The 15,636-nt window shown below is 42.7% G+C and overlaps 2 protein-coding genes across 2 annotated transcripts; both read left to right on the top strand.

The window, feature by feature from the left end:
* The first annotated feature begins 447 nt into the window (after window positions 1-447).
* Window positions 448-1,737, top strand: LOC130541088 (late cornified envelope protein 2C). The gene is made up of 2 exons (XM_057300905.2): window positions 448-497; window positions 1,164-1,737. The coding sequence occupies exon 2, from the start codon at window positions 1,184-1,186 to the stop codon at window positions 1,514-1,516; it is 333 nt and encodes a 110-aa protein (XP_057156888.1). The 5' UTR covers window positions 448-497; window positions 1,164-1,183; the 3' UTR covers window positions 1,517-1,737.
* Window positions 1,738-11,120: 9,383 nt separating this feature from the next.
* Window positions 11,121-12,526, top strand: LOC130541087 (late cornified envelope protein 2B-like). The gene is made up of 2 exons (XM_057300904.2): window positions 11,121-11,285; window positions 11,953-12,526. The coding sequence occupies exon 2, from the start codon at window positions 11,973-11,975 to the stop codon at window positions 12,303-12,305; it is 333 nt and encodes a 110-aa protein (XP_057156887.1). The 5' UTR covers window positions 11,121-11,285; window positions 11,953-11,972; the 3' UTR covers window positions 12,306-12,526.
* The last annotated feature ends 3,110 nt before the right edge of the window (window positions 12,527-15,636 follow it).

The raw sequence follows: 15,636 nt of genomic DNA, 5'->3' as shown, positions 1-15,636 counted from the left end.
AAAAAGCCAAGGCTGTAGAAGCCCCCTGGGATGGCTGGATCCACAGCAGGACATGGAAGAGAAACTGCTCAGGGTGGAGGGAGTCATAATGGAACATTTCCACAAGGTCAGGGAATGCTGTGGCTCAGAACTGATGTTTCCTCAGAGGACATGCATTAAAAAAATGCAGGGAACAGAATCTTGTCCAGGTGTGGGTCCCTTGGGTACCCTAAGTTAACTCTTTAGGGTTCCCACCTGGTGGAGGCTCTGACTGGCTACAGCCTCTCTAGACCGCAGCCCCAGAGAGGAGTCCTGGAAGCTCCTGAGGCCTCTTTGGATTGCAGGGACTAAGAGGCAGGAGAATGTCAGGAATGACCCAGCACATGCCTGGTTGTGCAAGAGCCACCTCCTGCTCTTTCCGGAGCCAAGCCTGGGCCCTATAAAAGACACATCCAGCTTCAGCACTTCATCTGCTCTGACTCCCCAGGGACGTGTCTGTGTTCCTGCATGTGACGAGGGTGAGTGGCAACCTGGGATACCAGAGGGGTATGAGCAAGGCAGAGGGATGGGGAGGATGGAGGTAGGCTGGAGAAAGAGTGGTGTGCTTGTGTTCTGCCATACTGATCAGGAATGGGACTCAGTCTGCCTCGAATCTGTTGAGGCTCTGAGGCCTACCGGAGCTCATATAGGTGGGGAAAGCTAACTGTGCACATCTTTTCCAATTCTGTGTTCAGTGACTTCATGTTGGTAACTTCAAAACTGCTGTGTTGGGCATATTTACACCATGGAAACTGGCAAATACTTCAAGCCAGGCTCTTTTATCTGGAGGTTTCATTGCAAAATATTTTCCAGAGGACCCCTTGGTATGTCCTGCAACACCCAGCTTGTCCTTAGGGCTTGTATTAAAGGAATAGGTACTTCAGGGAGCTGTGAATACTCTATTCAGGCTTGTGAGGATAGAGCAATCGCAGTTTCCCCTGAAAGGAAGAGTAAGAAGCTCATTCTGTTGATTTTTTATCTACGTACTTTTATCTAGAGGAAAGATTCAAGTTGTTTCTTTCAGGTTACTGATGTGACTGTATGATCTAAATATCATTCTTCTTCTACACATGCATTGATTTTAGAAGAGGTATAATATGATCCTTGGTTTGAAATATTTAAAGAGTTTCATTATTATCTTTTAGGTTGACTAAACTCTGCCAGGATGTCTTGCCAGCAAAACCAGCAGCAGTGCCAGCCCCCTCCCAAGTGTCCTCCCAAGTGTACCCCAAAATGTCCACCTAAGTGTCCCCCCAAATGTCCACCACAGTGCCCAGCTCCATGTTCCCCTGCAGTCTCTTCTTGCTGTGGTCCCAGCTCTGGGAGCTGCTGTGGTCCCAGCTCTGGGGGCTGCTGCAGCTCTGGGGCTGGTGGCTGCTCCCTGAGCCACCACAGGCCCCGTCTCTTCCACCGGCGCCGGCACCAGAGCCCCGACTGCTGTGAGAGTGAACCTTCCGGGGGCTCTGGCTGCTGCCACAGCTCTGGGGGCTGCTGCTGACCTGGGCTACAGAAGAGCTCTTGGGACTGAATGGCCAAGAACCTGCTATGGCCTGATGGATACTCTTTCCACTTCCTCTCATTCCATTCATTGGTTGGCAGAGACCACAAAGACTCATGGGGCTTCCCTGGAAGAACTTCGTGCTTGATGTAACACCCCAATTGCAAGTCTTCTTTTCCTCCTTTACCTCATGTTATAATAAAGCTCTGATTTCTGACTCAATAAGTGTCTTGGTCATTCTCTTCTCTTCTGAGATCTCAAATGTCCTCCAAAGGTCAGGGCCTCAGAGAAATTTTCTTCATGAGGCAAGGACAGGACATGAGTAGGTGATACATGAAAAGCTGCTCTGAGGAACTGATTCCCCCAGATGCTGAGTGAATGGAGCTCCAAGAGGGTCACCTCTGGCTATGGTAGCTTTGCCTTTCTCTCCACTAAGCCAGACACATGTTCTAATTTTCTGTGTAATCCAGACATTGGGAAGGTTGGGAAGCTCTGCAGACTTGTTCTTCTCTAGGGAGAAGAACACATCCCTATGAAGCAAAACTTTCCTGCCCTTAGAATCAATAGTTGGATAAAATGCTTGAAACAGATGTTGAGACCCTTCCTCCTGTAAAGTACAGCCCATGGTCACTCAGCTTCTTTTCATGAGTCTGGTTAAGATCAGCCTTTTGACTTGCTGCCTTGGACACCTGGCTTCAGTTCCTCACAGTGTTAGATCTGAGTCCCAGGATGCTGTCCTGCCACTTGGCCCACGTGCTGGGCAGGGGAGTGATGAGTCATGGAGATATTAAGTGAAAAAACATGGAAGTGTTGCTTAGAAAATACAAAGAATATAAGGAACATAAGAATACAAAGAATACAAAACGCTGTACGAAAGAATAGACCTTTCCTCCTTCAATACTTATCTTCTTTGCCAAGCCACCCTCAGAATGTGAGGGGAGAGAAGTGCCAGGATGGGTGGCGCATCTTAAGTATTAATAGAGGAAGGGGAGGGAAGCAGGGACACAGCAGGGGAAACAAGGGCTAGTGCTTCTTAGGTTCAGGCTGACAGGTGTTGACATGAAGATAATGGATTCAGCAAAGATGGATTTTGACAGAGATGGAGCCTCTTATTAATATGTTTAGCTTCTTACTTACCCTTAGTGCCACTAAGACAAAAACCCAGCTGATTAACCAGTTTGAGATTCTGTACTGTCTGCATTTTAAATCACCCTCTGCACTGAGTCAGTTTATTTGACTTAATGCTCTTTATTATTTTGCCAGTCTCATTATTAACTAATTTTCAAGTCCCTGACCAGTAGTAATTTTGAGCTTCCATAAATATGTACATTGGCCATTTCTACAAAATTTGTAATAGGATTTTAAATGTTCTTTTCAATTTTCAAGAGCTCTTGATATATCATGGATATTAACCTTGATCTGTCTTTATTAAAATATTTAATACATCATAATTAATTGACTCTGTTTATAATAACTTTTGCTATGGAAATATTTGTAGTTTTTAAATACTCAAATATGACTTTCTTTGCTTTCATAGCTTCAGGGTTTCCTGAGTTGGTTAAGAAGTTTTTCCTTGTCCTTAGTGTTTACATGTCAGCAAACAAAACAAATAAAAAAACCCAAACAGTATAAAATGGAACACCAAGCAGGGGACCTAAGGTTGCCCGGGGCAGGTGAAGGCTGGCCTGCGGAGGGGTGGACACTCGAGTATGCTTTCAGGGACCTCTGCCTTAAGTAAGAGCAACTCACCGGCCCTTCCCTTCTCCAGTGGGCCTGCTATCTGGGCCTCCATGTGCTCCTTTCATGGTGAACATAATCCTTTCTTTATCTAAACTTCCATACACAGAATAATTTCCAATCTGACTATTGGTTTTTACTTGGATCTTATCTTATGTTTGGCATGTGTGCATGTGTGTTAGAAATTACGTTCTGCTACTATCACAGGAACTCAAAATCACAGCAATTGAAAGAGGAGAGCAGGCTATTTCCACTCACATGTGATTAAGTCAGAGGTCAGTAGTCCATGGCTGGTATGGTGGTTCCCCGGAGTATTCAGAGATGGATACCCCTCTGTCTTGTCATTTCATTATTAGTGCTTATTTCCTGGGAAATGGTTGGTGATCTCAAGATGCCTGATGGAGTTCTGATCTGCAACGCTGTACTTCAGTTCTGAAGAAAGAGAAAGGGTGGGTAAAAGGCCCTGACCCCAATAGAGCCTCTTACCTGAGCTTTCCTAAAGTCCCAACAATTTCCTAAATCTCACTGGCTGCTTGTATGTACAGAAGGGATAGAGAAGTATAAATTTTGATATCTGGACATGGTGTGGTTCTGGACAAAATTTAAAGATGTAAGTTAAGAATGAAGTGGAGCACGCACATTGCGTACACATCCAATCAAGTAGTTCTTGATATAGTTCAACCTGCTGAGTAAAGACAGCTGGATTGCTGGTTTCTGGAAATAGTGACACAGACTCTCGGGTACACTTCACTTACCTCTTAACACAACATTCAGGAACGTCCTGCCCACATTTCCACCTTTATGGTCTCTGCTGTATGCACTGAGGCAAATCTGCCTGGAAGGTTGATTAGGCAGGGGAATTCACTGCCTGCAGCTGAGGTCTGGAGTGCTGTGAGGAGCTCCCTGGAGACAGGCATAAGACCTGGCTTATGGAAGCCTGGCGGAGGCTCCAGGTTACTTCTGCCTATCTCCCCACCTCTAATCCACCCATCACCCAGAAGTGGACCAAGGATCAGGGGTCTGGATCAACTCTCAAGGGCAGGAGGAGGATGAGGCTCTGAGAAGAAGTGTGCTGTCCAATCAGAAACCATACTTGGTATTATGGCTGCATCTCTTTCAAAGGTATCTAGAGTGGGAGGGTGACAGATGATTAATTCTGGGTTATCTGAAATATGACCCAAGTGAGGAGAGTCAACAGTAACCAGAACACATTGTGAAAAGGAAAAGGTGGATAGATTGTCACCTGGGCCAGAATCCCCAGAGAGCACTTTCACCTCCACATCGAGTGAAAATTCTACCTGGTCACCCTCTTGAGTCCTCAGAGGGTCAGCCCAGGAATAGGGTAGAGTAGAAAAGGAGTTTTGGGCCAGGATGGATGCTTGTGTGTGTGGTTATCTCAACTCGGACCCTCTGAGATCCACAGCAGTGCCCGAGAGCTGCGACGCTGCTCTCTCACTGACACTCCAGGCTCTGTCGCTGCTGCTGCAACAGCTCTGCAGCCAAGGTCGGCTGACTGTGTTTTGCCTGTGCTAACTCCAGGAGCAGCTGCTCCCAGAGCAGGACCAACACTACCCCCAGTGCTAAGAAAAACTCGGAAGCCTGAGGGACGAGCATATTGGCCGGCTCTTGGAGGGACTCTTACTGTTGCTGGCTCAGTTGGCAGGATATCTTAACATGAGTTCAGCTGGAAGTGAATTCAGCTGAACAGAACACATGTGTAAACCAGAATAAGGCTACTTTTCATTTGCTAAACAATTCTCCTTCTGCTTGCAAACCCATTAATATTCAGAAAGAAATTCCCCATGTTACCATTTCATGGTTGCTCCTTGACCTTGCTAGGTCAGATTTCAATCCTAGTCCACCCCCACGCTGGTTGCATTGCTCCATCTTCACATCTAATTCAGAGCTATGTACAGAAACAGTAAAACTATGTAATTCTAAACTTTTGTGCTTGTTATAAGATATGCACTCTTATAAGTGTTTCAGGTGTAACTCAACCAAAATAACAATTAATTCACACAATATGGCTGTTAGGAAATTACAGCTGTTTTCCACACTTCATAGATGAAAAGACAGATTCACAGACAATTTTGGGCACATTTCTAAGGTTTTAAGGCAAGTAACTGGTTCTCAGAATCCAAATCTAGGTGATTTAACTACATTCTGTGGTCTCAACAAGTTCTCTGTAGTTAAACTTGGAAGGCATGCACTATTTACTGTGTGTGAAATTCAAACAGCTTATGGTAAGTTCTTCTCAACAAACCATAGACTTAAAACAGCTATTCCCTTCTTTTCTTGCCTGATATGCTAATGTTTCTGTGTTAGTTCCCACACTGAACAAAATGAGCCTCTATTTCTCATGCCCTCTTCATCCACGTCCCTCCCTCCTTTCTGAAGAATATAGTCACAGTGGGCAGATATCATATTCCTTTCATATCATGTAGTATCCCCAGAGTTGGCCACATAGTCAACAATACTTGCTGAGTGTGTATGAGAGTGAATTAATAAACTCTGATTATTGAATTTACTAATGGGAGACAGTCCAAGAAAATCCTCAAAGTGTTTTCTCTTTAGAGATGTTCTTTTCTTTTAATTCATCTGATCACATCCTTCTCTCATTTACTCTTGTAAGACCTGCTTAATAGTTACCTAATTTGCTCAGCACAGAATTCTTGGAAATAGTTCCTTGCTCTAGGGAATCCCAAGGCATGGATATGCAGTGATTGCAAATAGAATATTTAATTAATGTGCCCTATTCATCTAACACTGACATTCTTCTAATTCCAATGATTAGAAAGAAATACTGGATATAAATGGACATAGGCAGTGAGGGTGTTGGTGTGTGTATGTAGTGATCATATGTAATTAACATAATTTTCTCCCATGATAGCCTATAAATAGCGCTCTCTGGGTCATGAAAAACAATGGGTTCTGTCTTGGTTTTGATTAAGAAGTAAGTGCATAGATATTGCATATAAGAGAGGTACACAGACAATGAGGTTGGCAGGGAATTGGTATGGGAGAGGGATTTAGAAAGCATAGTTATAAATGATCTGGAAAATTCATCCCACCAAACAAAATAATTGACAATCTGGACTAGACAGATGGTCTGACATTGTGTGTGTGTGTGTGTGTGTGTGTGTGTGTGTGTGTGTATGGTACTGTATCTAAGCTGTGTGTAAATTTGTTCTCAGAAACCTGCTGACCTTATACTAAAGTTCTCAAAATTTTTTTTGGTTAAATTTTCTGAAATTTATTCCCAGCGGTGTGAAGTTGGGCTATTTGTTTAGTCCTAGGAGTCTTTGTTTTCTCATTAGTATAGTGGGGATATTAATACTACCTACATCACAGAATTGGCATGAGGATTAAATGAGATAATGTGTATAAAACACTTAAATAATACCTAGAAAAAAATAGATGGTCAGTAAGCATCAGTTATTATATTACTTTCTGTTATTTTTATCATTGTACACACATGTATGTATGCATGTATACACACACACACACACACACACACACGGAGGCATTTGACCCAAAAGCACAACTCCACTCAACCTATACCTCAGGGGAAGACGGGGAAGTAGGTAGACCTGAATTGGCTAGGGTTTTGCAGAGAAACAGAAGAGAGAGATAAATTTATTTTAAGAAATTGGCTCATGCGATGACTGTGTGGGCTGGCAAGTCCAAAATCTTGGCTGGAAATTCAGATAACAGTTGATGTTGCAGCATTGAGTCTAAATTCTGCAAGGCAGTAGTCTGGAAACAGGCAGAGTTTCTACATTGCAGTCTTGAGGATAATTTCTTCTTCTTTGGGAAACCTCAGTGTCCATTATTAAAGACTGCAGCTGATTGGATGAGGCTCATGTTAGGGAAGATAATCTGCTTACTCAGTCTACTGATGAAATACTTACAGAGAAACATGTGGATTGCTATTTGATCAAACAACTGGGTAACACAGCATAGCCTGGGCAAAACTAACCATCACAGAGACTGAGAGGATAAATGGAGGTCACTGGAGATATGACCCAAGAGACAGAAGAGGGTCAACAGTGACCAGAACACACTAAGAACATGCCATGATGGTTTTATTTTCACTTAGGATAAAGGCAAATTTCTGGACAGACCTTTGGAGAATATTGGGAAAACAGAACCTTCTACTTGGTAACCCCACGGTAAGCCCAACAAAGCTGTGATGTTAGGAGGACTGGAGGGAGCGAGTGCAGCATGCGGCTGAGGAGGCCCTTGGCCTTCACACTTTGGTTTCACAGAAGTGTAGTCAGTACAGCACGGACAAGGCTGTTGACCACTACACAGTAGCTGGAGCTCTGGGAACTGATGATCGCTGCAGCTTCTTCCTATGCAGGGGTCACACAAGAAGATTCAGAGGTGAACATGGGCTGTGCACTGGAGTGGCACTGTGGAGGGCCCTTTGAAGGCATTGGCATTGCTGGTGGTGTTTTGGCAAGGTATCTGAGTTTCAAAATGAATTGAATAATAAGTCAGATAAATTAGAGCCAGGACGGGAATAATTTTGCCCTTTTAAACCTATTCTTGGTGTGCTGGCAGACAGTTTATAAAATACATTAGTATCGAATTAGTACCTATGAAGAAACACATAAGCTCAAGTTAAAAGTGTTAGAACTGACATGCTTAAAAGCAGAACTAATGCTAAATCAATGTCAATTCTGTCTCTCATTTCATTTCATATCTACGTACCCACTTCCTACCTACTGTATTTCATGAGCTTTAAGAGGCTATCAGTTGTAAGGGGCACCCTTATTTCATGCACCACAAGGAAAGAAAAAAATGCTGAAAATTCAACTATTACGTGCCACCAGTCATATGGTATATACTGATTTAAGGGCTGTTAACAAGTGTTAGAAGACTGTATCATGGAATTGATGAATTAAGATAAGTATAAAACCGATCCACTTTAGGTCATATAAATATGTATGTAAATACTAGACGGGCCAATTCTTGCTTTGCCCAGAACACCCCTATGCTGTGCTCCTCCCTATCACTATGTCTAGCACTAGACAGTGCTAGACAGTATTGACAAAAAGATCAAAAGGCCTACAAAGATATGGTACAGGAAAATTTTGGATTGGTCAATCTATTAAATAAAGGGAGACAAATAAAAAGACATGGTAAGGCTTTTTCTTGTACTGTAGATAAAATAAATTTCCCACATTTGGTAGGGAGTATTTTTCTGGAATATATAGAGTTTAAGTTCCCAGGGAGACAAATCAAGGAGCTACTTGGAGAGACCAGCTTGCAGGAGACTGACTTGCCAGATGACATGAACTTCAGATGAAATGTTTGAAATCACCCACAGGGCATTCTTCTCATGACACCCACATGCTCGTCCATGTGGTCCTAAAATGATGCACTGATCCTGCCAACACTCATGTGGCAATTAAGTATGTGGGTGGTCCCTGAGGGAGCATGGGCAATGTGACCCACTGGGTCTCCTGGCTCAGAGAGATCACACATGATGATGTGAAGACTGTGGAGACGGAAGCAAGAATATCTATAGTCAGGTGTTTCTTCACTGACTTGTGAACCAATTCCCACCATTTTTTGAGATATAAAGGGAAAAAGTGGGCATGTTAAAGAGCTGTTTATCTCCCAGTTCTGGTTTCCCAGAGGATCGGTTCCCATTAGTCCTTCCATTGCTTATTCAACCACTCAATACAGATGCTCATGTATGTGCATGTTCATTTCACCTGCACTTTTATATGAATACAGCATACATGCACACAGTGCACACATGCACACACACACACAGGCTTGCCTCCCCTATTTCCTCACTTACAACATTGTAACAAATATCTTTGTCAAAGAGTATGAGGAAGCTGAGGGTGATATCACCATGAAGACAGTGGAATGAACTAACATCTTTTAAACACATTGGGAAATAGTGACTCAGGGGGTTCAGGCCTCAAACATCATCTTCTTTGGTATCCAGTTTGTCTGCAGTCATCTTCAAAAAGGCCACTAAATTCTACAGTCTTTGAGGTCATGGGCTATTTATTGTTCACCTCTATATCCCTATGTTTGGACATACATGCTCCAAGAATGTTGTAGGCTTTCAAAGAATGCCTTTTGAATTCACTGCTCTAATCACACTGTGGACTTAGTTTATCCTTGAGGTAAAAGCTCTCTGAGAACAGGACTCAGGTCTGAAAATAGGACTGCGTAAATAGGTGAATAGAATCCCTCAGGTAGAAGCAGACGATGGGAAACTATGCTTTCTACCTAACCACCCTCCACCACCAAGTAAACATTAGGCAATGTCAAGGCACGGTCTCTTTCTGTTTTAATCAGAGGTGTGAATAACTATCTTTTTCAATTCTAATTTCAACATCTTCATTGAGCCATAATTCACTTATTATATAGTTCATTTATTTAAAGTGTTAATTCAGTGGGTTTCAATATATTCATAGAGTTGGACAATCACCACCAAATTTTAGAACATTTTCATTACTCCAGAAAGAAAACCTATATCCATTAGTTGTAATTTTCTAATTTCTCCCAGCTTGCTAAAGTACCTGGAAGCCGCTGATATTTCCTCAGAGAATGTGCACAAAAGTAAAAGGAGATACAGGGAACAGAATCTTGTCCAGGCTCTGGTTCCTCAGATGCCCTAAGTCAGCTCTTCAGGTGTCCAGCCTGAGAGAGGCTGTAACTGGCTAAAGCCTCATTCCCTTTCTAGTTCTACAGATTTGCCTACTCTACACATTTTATATAAATAGGATCATAAGAAATGCAGTCTTTTGTGGTTGGCTTCTTCCATTTAGCGTAAGGTTTTCAAAGTTCATCCTCCATATATCTGTTTAAAATAAGTGAATAAATGAATGGGTAACTCTGTCTAGTGCAACCCTGAATCAGAACTCTGAGTAAGTAGACCCCTTTCTGACCCTCTACTTCATGATAGGAAAGGAATTCCCTCTCCACAGAAGCCACAAGAAATGATGTCTACTGCCTAAGGGAGTTTTCAAATAAACTGTCTTGTAAGGGTTCTATATGGACAATGAATGCCACATAAGACCTGGGCAAGTATCCAATACATGGCATTAGTTTTTCTTTTAAACACATATTTATTAAGGGTCTATCAAGCACATAGTGTCACACTAAGCTCTTCTTTACTTCTCATTTAATATTAAAAACAGTTCAGTGAGATAAGTATACCTGGTTTATAACGGCCATTACATATGAGAATTGATACTCATTGTGAGTATCATAGTGACACTCTAGCAATTGTTGATAATTGTTGTAGCAATTTCCAGAGATCACTCAGTTATCATATGCAAGTTTTCTGATTCCAGTAGCACATTCAATACAATTCCTCTGACTAAGGGCAATGGTTTGATTTTAGAGGGAATTGTTTATTCTCAATCATATTCTTTGCTCTAGACTACAGAATCAACTCAGATTTAATCCACTGTATCTGCTTGCCATGGTGAGTCAGAGGAAAAGCAGAAACAGAGGCCAGGAGGAAGGGCTGGGAGCCTAGGCAAGGGAGGGATGCCTAGAAAGAGCCAAGGCTGTAGAAACCCCCTGGGATGGCAGGATCCACAGCAGAACACAGAAGAGAAACTGCTCAGGGTGGAGGGAGTCATAATGCAACATTTTTACAAGGTAAGGGAATGTTGTGGCTCAGAACTGATGTTTCCTCAGAGGACACGAATACAAAAGATGCAGGGAACAGGATCTTGTCCAGGCGTGGGTCCCTTGGGTACCCTAAGTTAACTCATTAGGGCTCCCACTTGGTGGAGGCTCTGACTGGCTAAAGCTTCTCTAGACCACAGCCCCAGAGAGGAGTCCTGGAAGCTCCTGAGGCCTCTTTGGATTGCAGGGACTAGGAGTCAGGAGAATGTCAGGAATGACTCAGCACGTGCCTGGTTGTGCAAGAGCCACCTCCTGCTCTTTCCGGAGCCAAGCCTGGGTCCTATAAAAGACACATCCAGCTTCAGCACTTCATCTGCTCTGACTCCCCAGGGACGTATCTGTGCTCCTGCGTGTGACCAGGGTGAGTGGCAACTTGGGATACCAGAGGGGTATGAGCAAGGCAGAGGGATGGGGAGGATGGAGGTAGGCTGGAGAAAGAGTGGTGTGCTTGTGTTCTGCCATACTGAGCAGGAACGGGACTCAGTCTGCCTCGAATCTGTTGAGGCTCTGAGGCCTACCGGAGCTCATATAGGTGGGGAAAGCTAACTGTGCACATCTTTTCCAATTCTGTGTTCAGTGACTTCATGTTGGTAACTTCAAAACTGCTGTGTTGGGCATATTTACACCATGGAAACTGGCAAATACTTCAAGCCAGGCTCTTTTATCTGGAAGTTTCATTGCAAAATATTTTTCCAGAGGACCTCCTGGTGTGTCCTGCAACACTCAGCTGGTCCTTAGGGCTTGTATTAAGGGAATCGGTACTTCATGGAGTGTGAATACTCTATTCAGGCTTGTGAGGATAGAGTAATCCCAGCTTCCCCTGAAAGGAAGAATACGAAGCTCATTCTGTTGGTTTTTTAATGTATGTGCTTTTATTTAGAGGAAAGATTCAAGTTGTTTCTTTCAGGTTACTGATGTGACTGTATGATCTAAATATCATTCTTCTTCTACACATGCATTGATTTTAGAAGAGGTATAATATGATCCTTGGTTTGAAATATTTAAAGAGTTTCATTATTATCTTTTAGGTTGACTAAACTCTGCCAGGATGTCTTGCCAGCAAAACCAGCAGCAGTGCCAGCCCCCTCCCAAGTGTCCTCCCAAGTGTACCCCAAAATGTCCACCTAAGTGTCCCCCTAAATGCCTGCCCCAGTGCCCAGCTCCATGTTCCCCTGCAGTCTCTTCTTGCTGTGGTCCCAGCTCTGGGGGCTGCTGTGGTCCCAGCTCTGGGGGCTGCTGCAGCTCTGGGGCTGGTGGCTGCTCCCTGAGCCACCACAGGCCCCATCTCTTCCACCGGCGCCGGCACCAGAGCCATGATTGCTGTGAGAGTGAACTTTCCGGGGGCTCTGGCTGCTGCCACAGCTCTGGGGGCTGCTGCTGACCTGGGCTAAGAAGAACTCTTTGGACAGAATGTTTAAGAACCTCCTACAGCCTGATGCTTAACTCTTTCCATTTCCTCTCATTCCATTCATGGGTGGACAGGGACCACAAAGACTCATGGGGCTTCCCTGGGAGAACTTTGCCCTTGATGGAGCACCTCAATTGCAGGTTTTCTTTTCCTCCTTTACCTTATGTTATAATAAAGCTCTGATTTCTGACTCACAAATTGTCTTGGTCATTCTCTTCTCTTCTGAGATTTCAAACGTCCTCCAAAGGTCAAGGCCTCAGAGAAATTCTCTTCATGGGTCAAGGACAGGACCTGAGTAGGTGATACATGAAAAGCTGCTCCGAGGAACTGATTCCCTCATATGCAGGGTGGATGGAGCTCGAAGAGGGTCACCTCTGGCTATGGCAGCTTTGCCTTTCTCTCCACTAAGCCAGACACATGTTCTAATTTTCTGTGTATTCCAGACATTGGGAAGGTTGGGAAGCTCTGTAGACTTGTTCTTCTCTAGGGAGAAGAACACATCTCTATGAAGCAAAACTTCCCTGCTGTTAGAATCAATAGTCGGATAAAATGCTTGAAATGCATGTTGAGACCCTTCCTTCTGCAAAGTACAGCCCACAGTCACTGAACTCCTTCTCAGGGAGGGTGAGTCTGGTTAAGATCAGCCCATTGACTTGCTGCCTCAGACACCTAGCTTCAGTTCCTCAAAGTGTTAGATCTGAGTCCCAGGATGCTGTCCTGCCACTTGGCCTATGTGCTGGGCAGGTGAGTGATGAGTGATGGAGATATTTATTAGAAAAAACATGGAGGTCCCACTTTGAAAATACAACGAATATATGGTACAAGACACTGTAGGGAAGATTAGACATTTCCTCCTTTAATACTAACCTTCTTTGTCCAGCCACCCTCAGATGTGAGCTGGGAGAAGTGCCAGGATGGTTGGGGGATCTTTAGCATTAATGGGAGAAGGGGAGAGAAGCAGGGAAACAGCAGGGGAAATAAGGACTAGTGCTTCTTAGGTTCAGGCTGACAGGTGTCAACATGAAGATAATGGATTCAGAGAAGAGAGAATCTGACAGAGATGGAGTCTGTTATTAAGATGTTCAGTTGCCTCCTCATCCTTACTGCTGCTAAGAAAAACACCTAGCTCTTTAACCAGTCTGAGATTCTGTACTCTCTGTTTTAAATTAGCCTTTGCACTGAGTCATTTTATTTGATTTAATGCTCTTTATTATTTTTGCCAGTCTCATTTTATTTTATTTTTTTTAATTTAAGTTCTGGGATACATGAGCTGAATGTGCAGGTTTGTTACATCGGTATATATGTGCCATGGTAGTTTGCTATGTCTATTAACCCGTCATCTAAGTTTTAAGCTCCACATGCATTATGTATTTGTCCTAATGCTCTCCCTCCTCTTACCTCCACCACCAATATGCCCCGATGTGTGATGTTCCCTGCCCTGTGTCTATGTCTTCTCATTGCTCAGCTCCCACTTATTAGTGAGAACATGTGGTGTTTGGTTTTCTGTTCCTGTGTTAGTTTGCTGAAGATGATGGTTTCCAGCTTCATCCATGTGCCTGTAAAGGACGTAAACTTATTCTTTTTATGGCTTCATAGTATTCCATGGTGTATATGTGCCACATTTTCTTTATCCACTCTATCATTGATGGGCATTTGGGTTGGTTCCAAGTCTGCTATTGTAAACAGTTGTGCTATAAACATAAGTATGCATGTGTCTTTATAGTAGCATAATTTATAATCCTTTGGGTATATACCCAGTAATGGGATTGCTGGGTCAAATAGTATTTCTGGTTCTATATCCTTGAGGAATCACCACACTGTCTCCCACATGGGTGAACTAATTTACAGTCCCACCAACAGTGTAAAAGCATTCCTATTTCTCTGCATCCTCTTGAGCATCTGTTGTTTCCAGACTTTTTAATGATCGCCATTCTAACTGGTGTGAGATGGTATCTCATTTTGGTTTTGATTTGCATTTCTCTAATGACCAGTGATTACGAGCTTTTTTTCATATGTTTGTTGGCCACATAAATGTCTTCTTTTGAGAAGTGTCTGTTCGTATTCTTTGCCCACTTTTTGATGGGGTTGTTTGTTTTTTTCTTGAAAATTTGTTTAAGTTTCTTGTAGATTCTGGATATTAGACCTTTGTCAGATGGATAGTTTGCAAAAATTTTCTCCCATTCTGTAGGTTGCCTGTTGACTCTGATGATATTGTCTTTTGAAAAGATTAACAAAATGGATAGACCACTAGCCAGACTAATAAAGAATAAACAAGAGAAGAATCAAATAGACACAATAAAAAATGATAAAGCATATATCACCACTGATAACACAGAAATACAAACAAACCACCATCAAAGAATAATATAAACACTTCTATGCAAATAAACTAGAAAATCTTGAAGAAATGGATAAATTTCTGGACACAGAAACCCTCCCAACACTAAACTAGGAAGAAATTGAATCCTTGAATAGACCAATAACAAGTTCTGAAATTGAGGAAGTAATTAATAGCCTACCAACCAAAAAAAAAAAAAAAACCCAGGAATAGAGAGATTCACAGTCGAATTTTACCAGAGGTACAAAGAGGAGCTGATACCATTCCTTCTGAAACTATTCCAAACAATAGAAAAAGAGGGACTCCTCCCTAACTCATTTTATGAGGCCAGCATCATCCTGATTTTAAAATCTGGCAGAGACACAACAAAAAAAGAAAATTTCAGGCCAATATCGCTGATGAACATCAATGCAAAAATCCTCAATAAAATACTGGCAAACTGATTCCAGCAGCAGATCAAAAAGCTTATCCACCACATTCAAGTCGGCTTCATCCCTGGGATGCAAGGCTGGTTCAACATACACAAATCAATAAGCATAATCCATCACATAAACAGAACTAATAACAAAAACCACATGATTATCTCGATAGATGCAGAAAAGGCCTTTGATAAAATTCAACACCGCTTCACGCTAAAAACTCTCAATAAACTAGGTATTGATGGAACATATCTCAAAATAATAAGAGCTATTTATGACAATCCTGTAGCCAATATCATACTGAATGGGCAAAAGCTGGAAGCATTCCTTTTGAAAACCAGCACAAGACAAAGATGCCTTCTCTCACCACTCCTATTCAACATAGTATCAGAAGTTCTGGCCAGAGCAATCAGGCAAGAGAAGGAAGTAAAGGGTATTCAAATAGGAAGAGAGGATATCAAATCGTATCTCTTTGCAGATGACATGATTGTGTATTCAGAAAACCCCATCGTCTCAGCCCAGAAACTCCTTAAGCTGATAAGCAACT

The sequence above is a fragment of the Pan paniscus genome, chromosome 1 (genome assembly GCF_029289425.2).
Source record: "Pan paniscus chromosome 1, NHGRI_mPanPan1-v2.0_pri, whole genome shotgun sequence".
Taxonomy (NCBI): Eukaryota; Metazoa; Chordata; class Mammalia; order Primates; family Hominidae; genus Pan; species Pan paniscus.
Note: the sequence above shows the minus strand (reverse complement) of the source record. Positions and strands in the feature narration are given on the sequence as shown.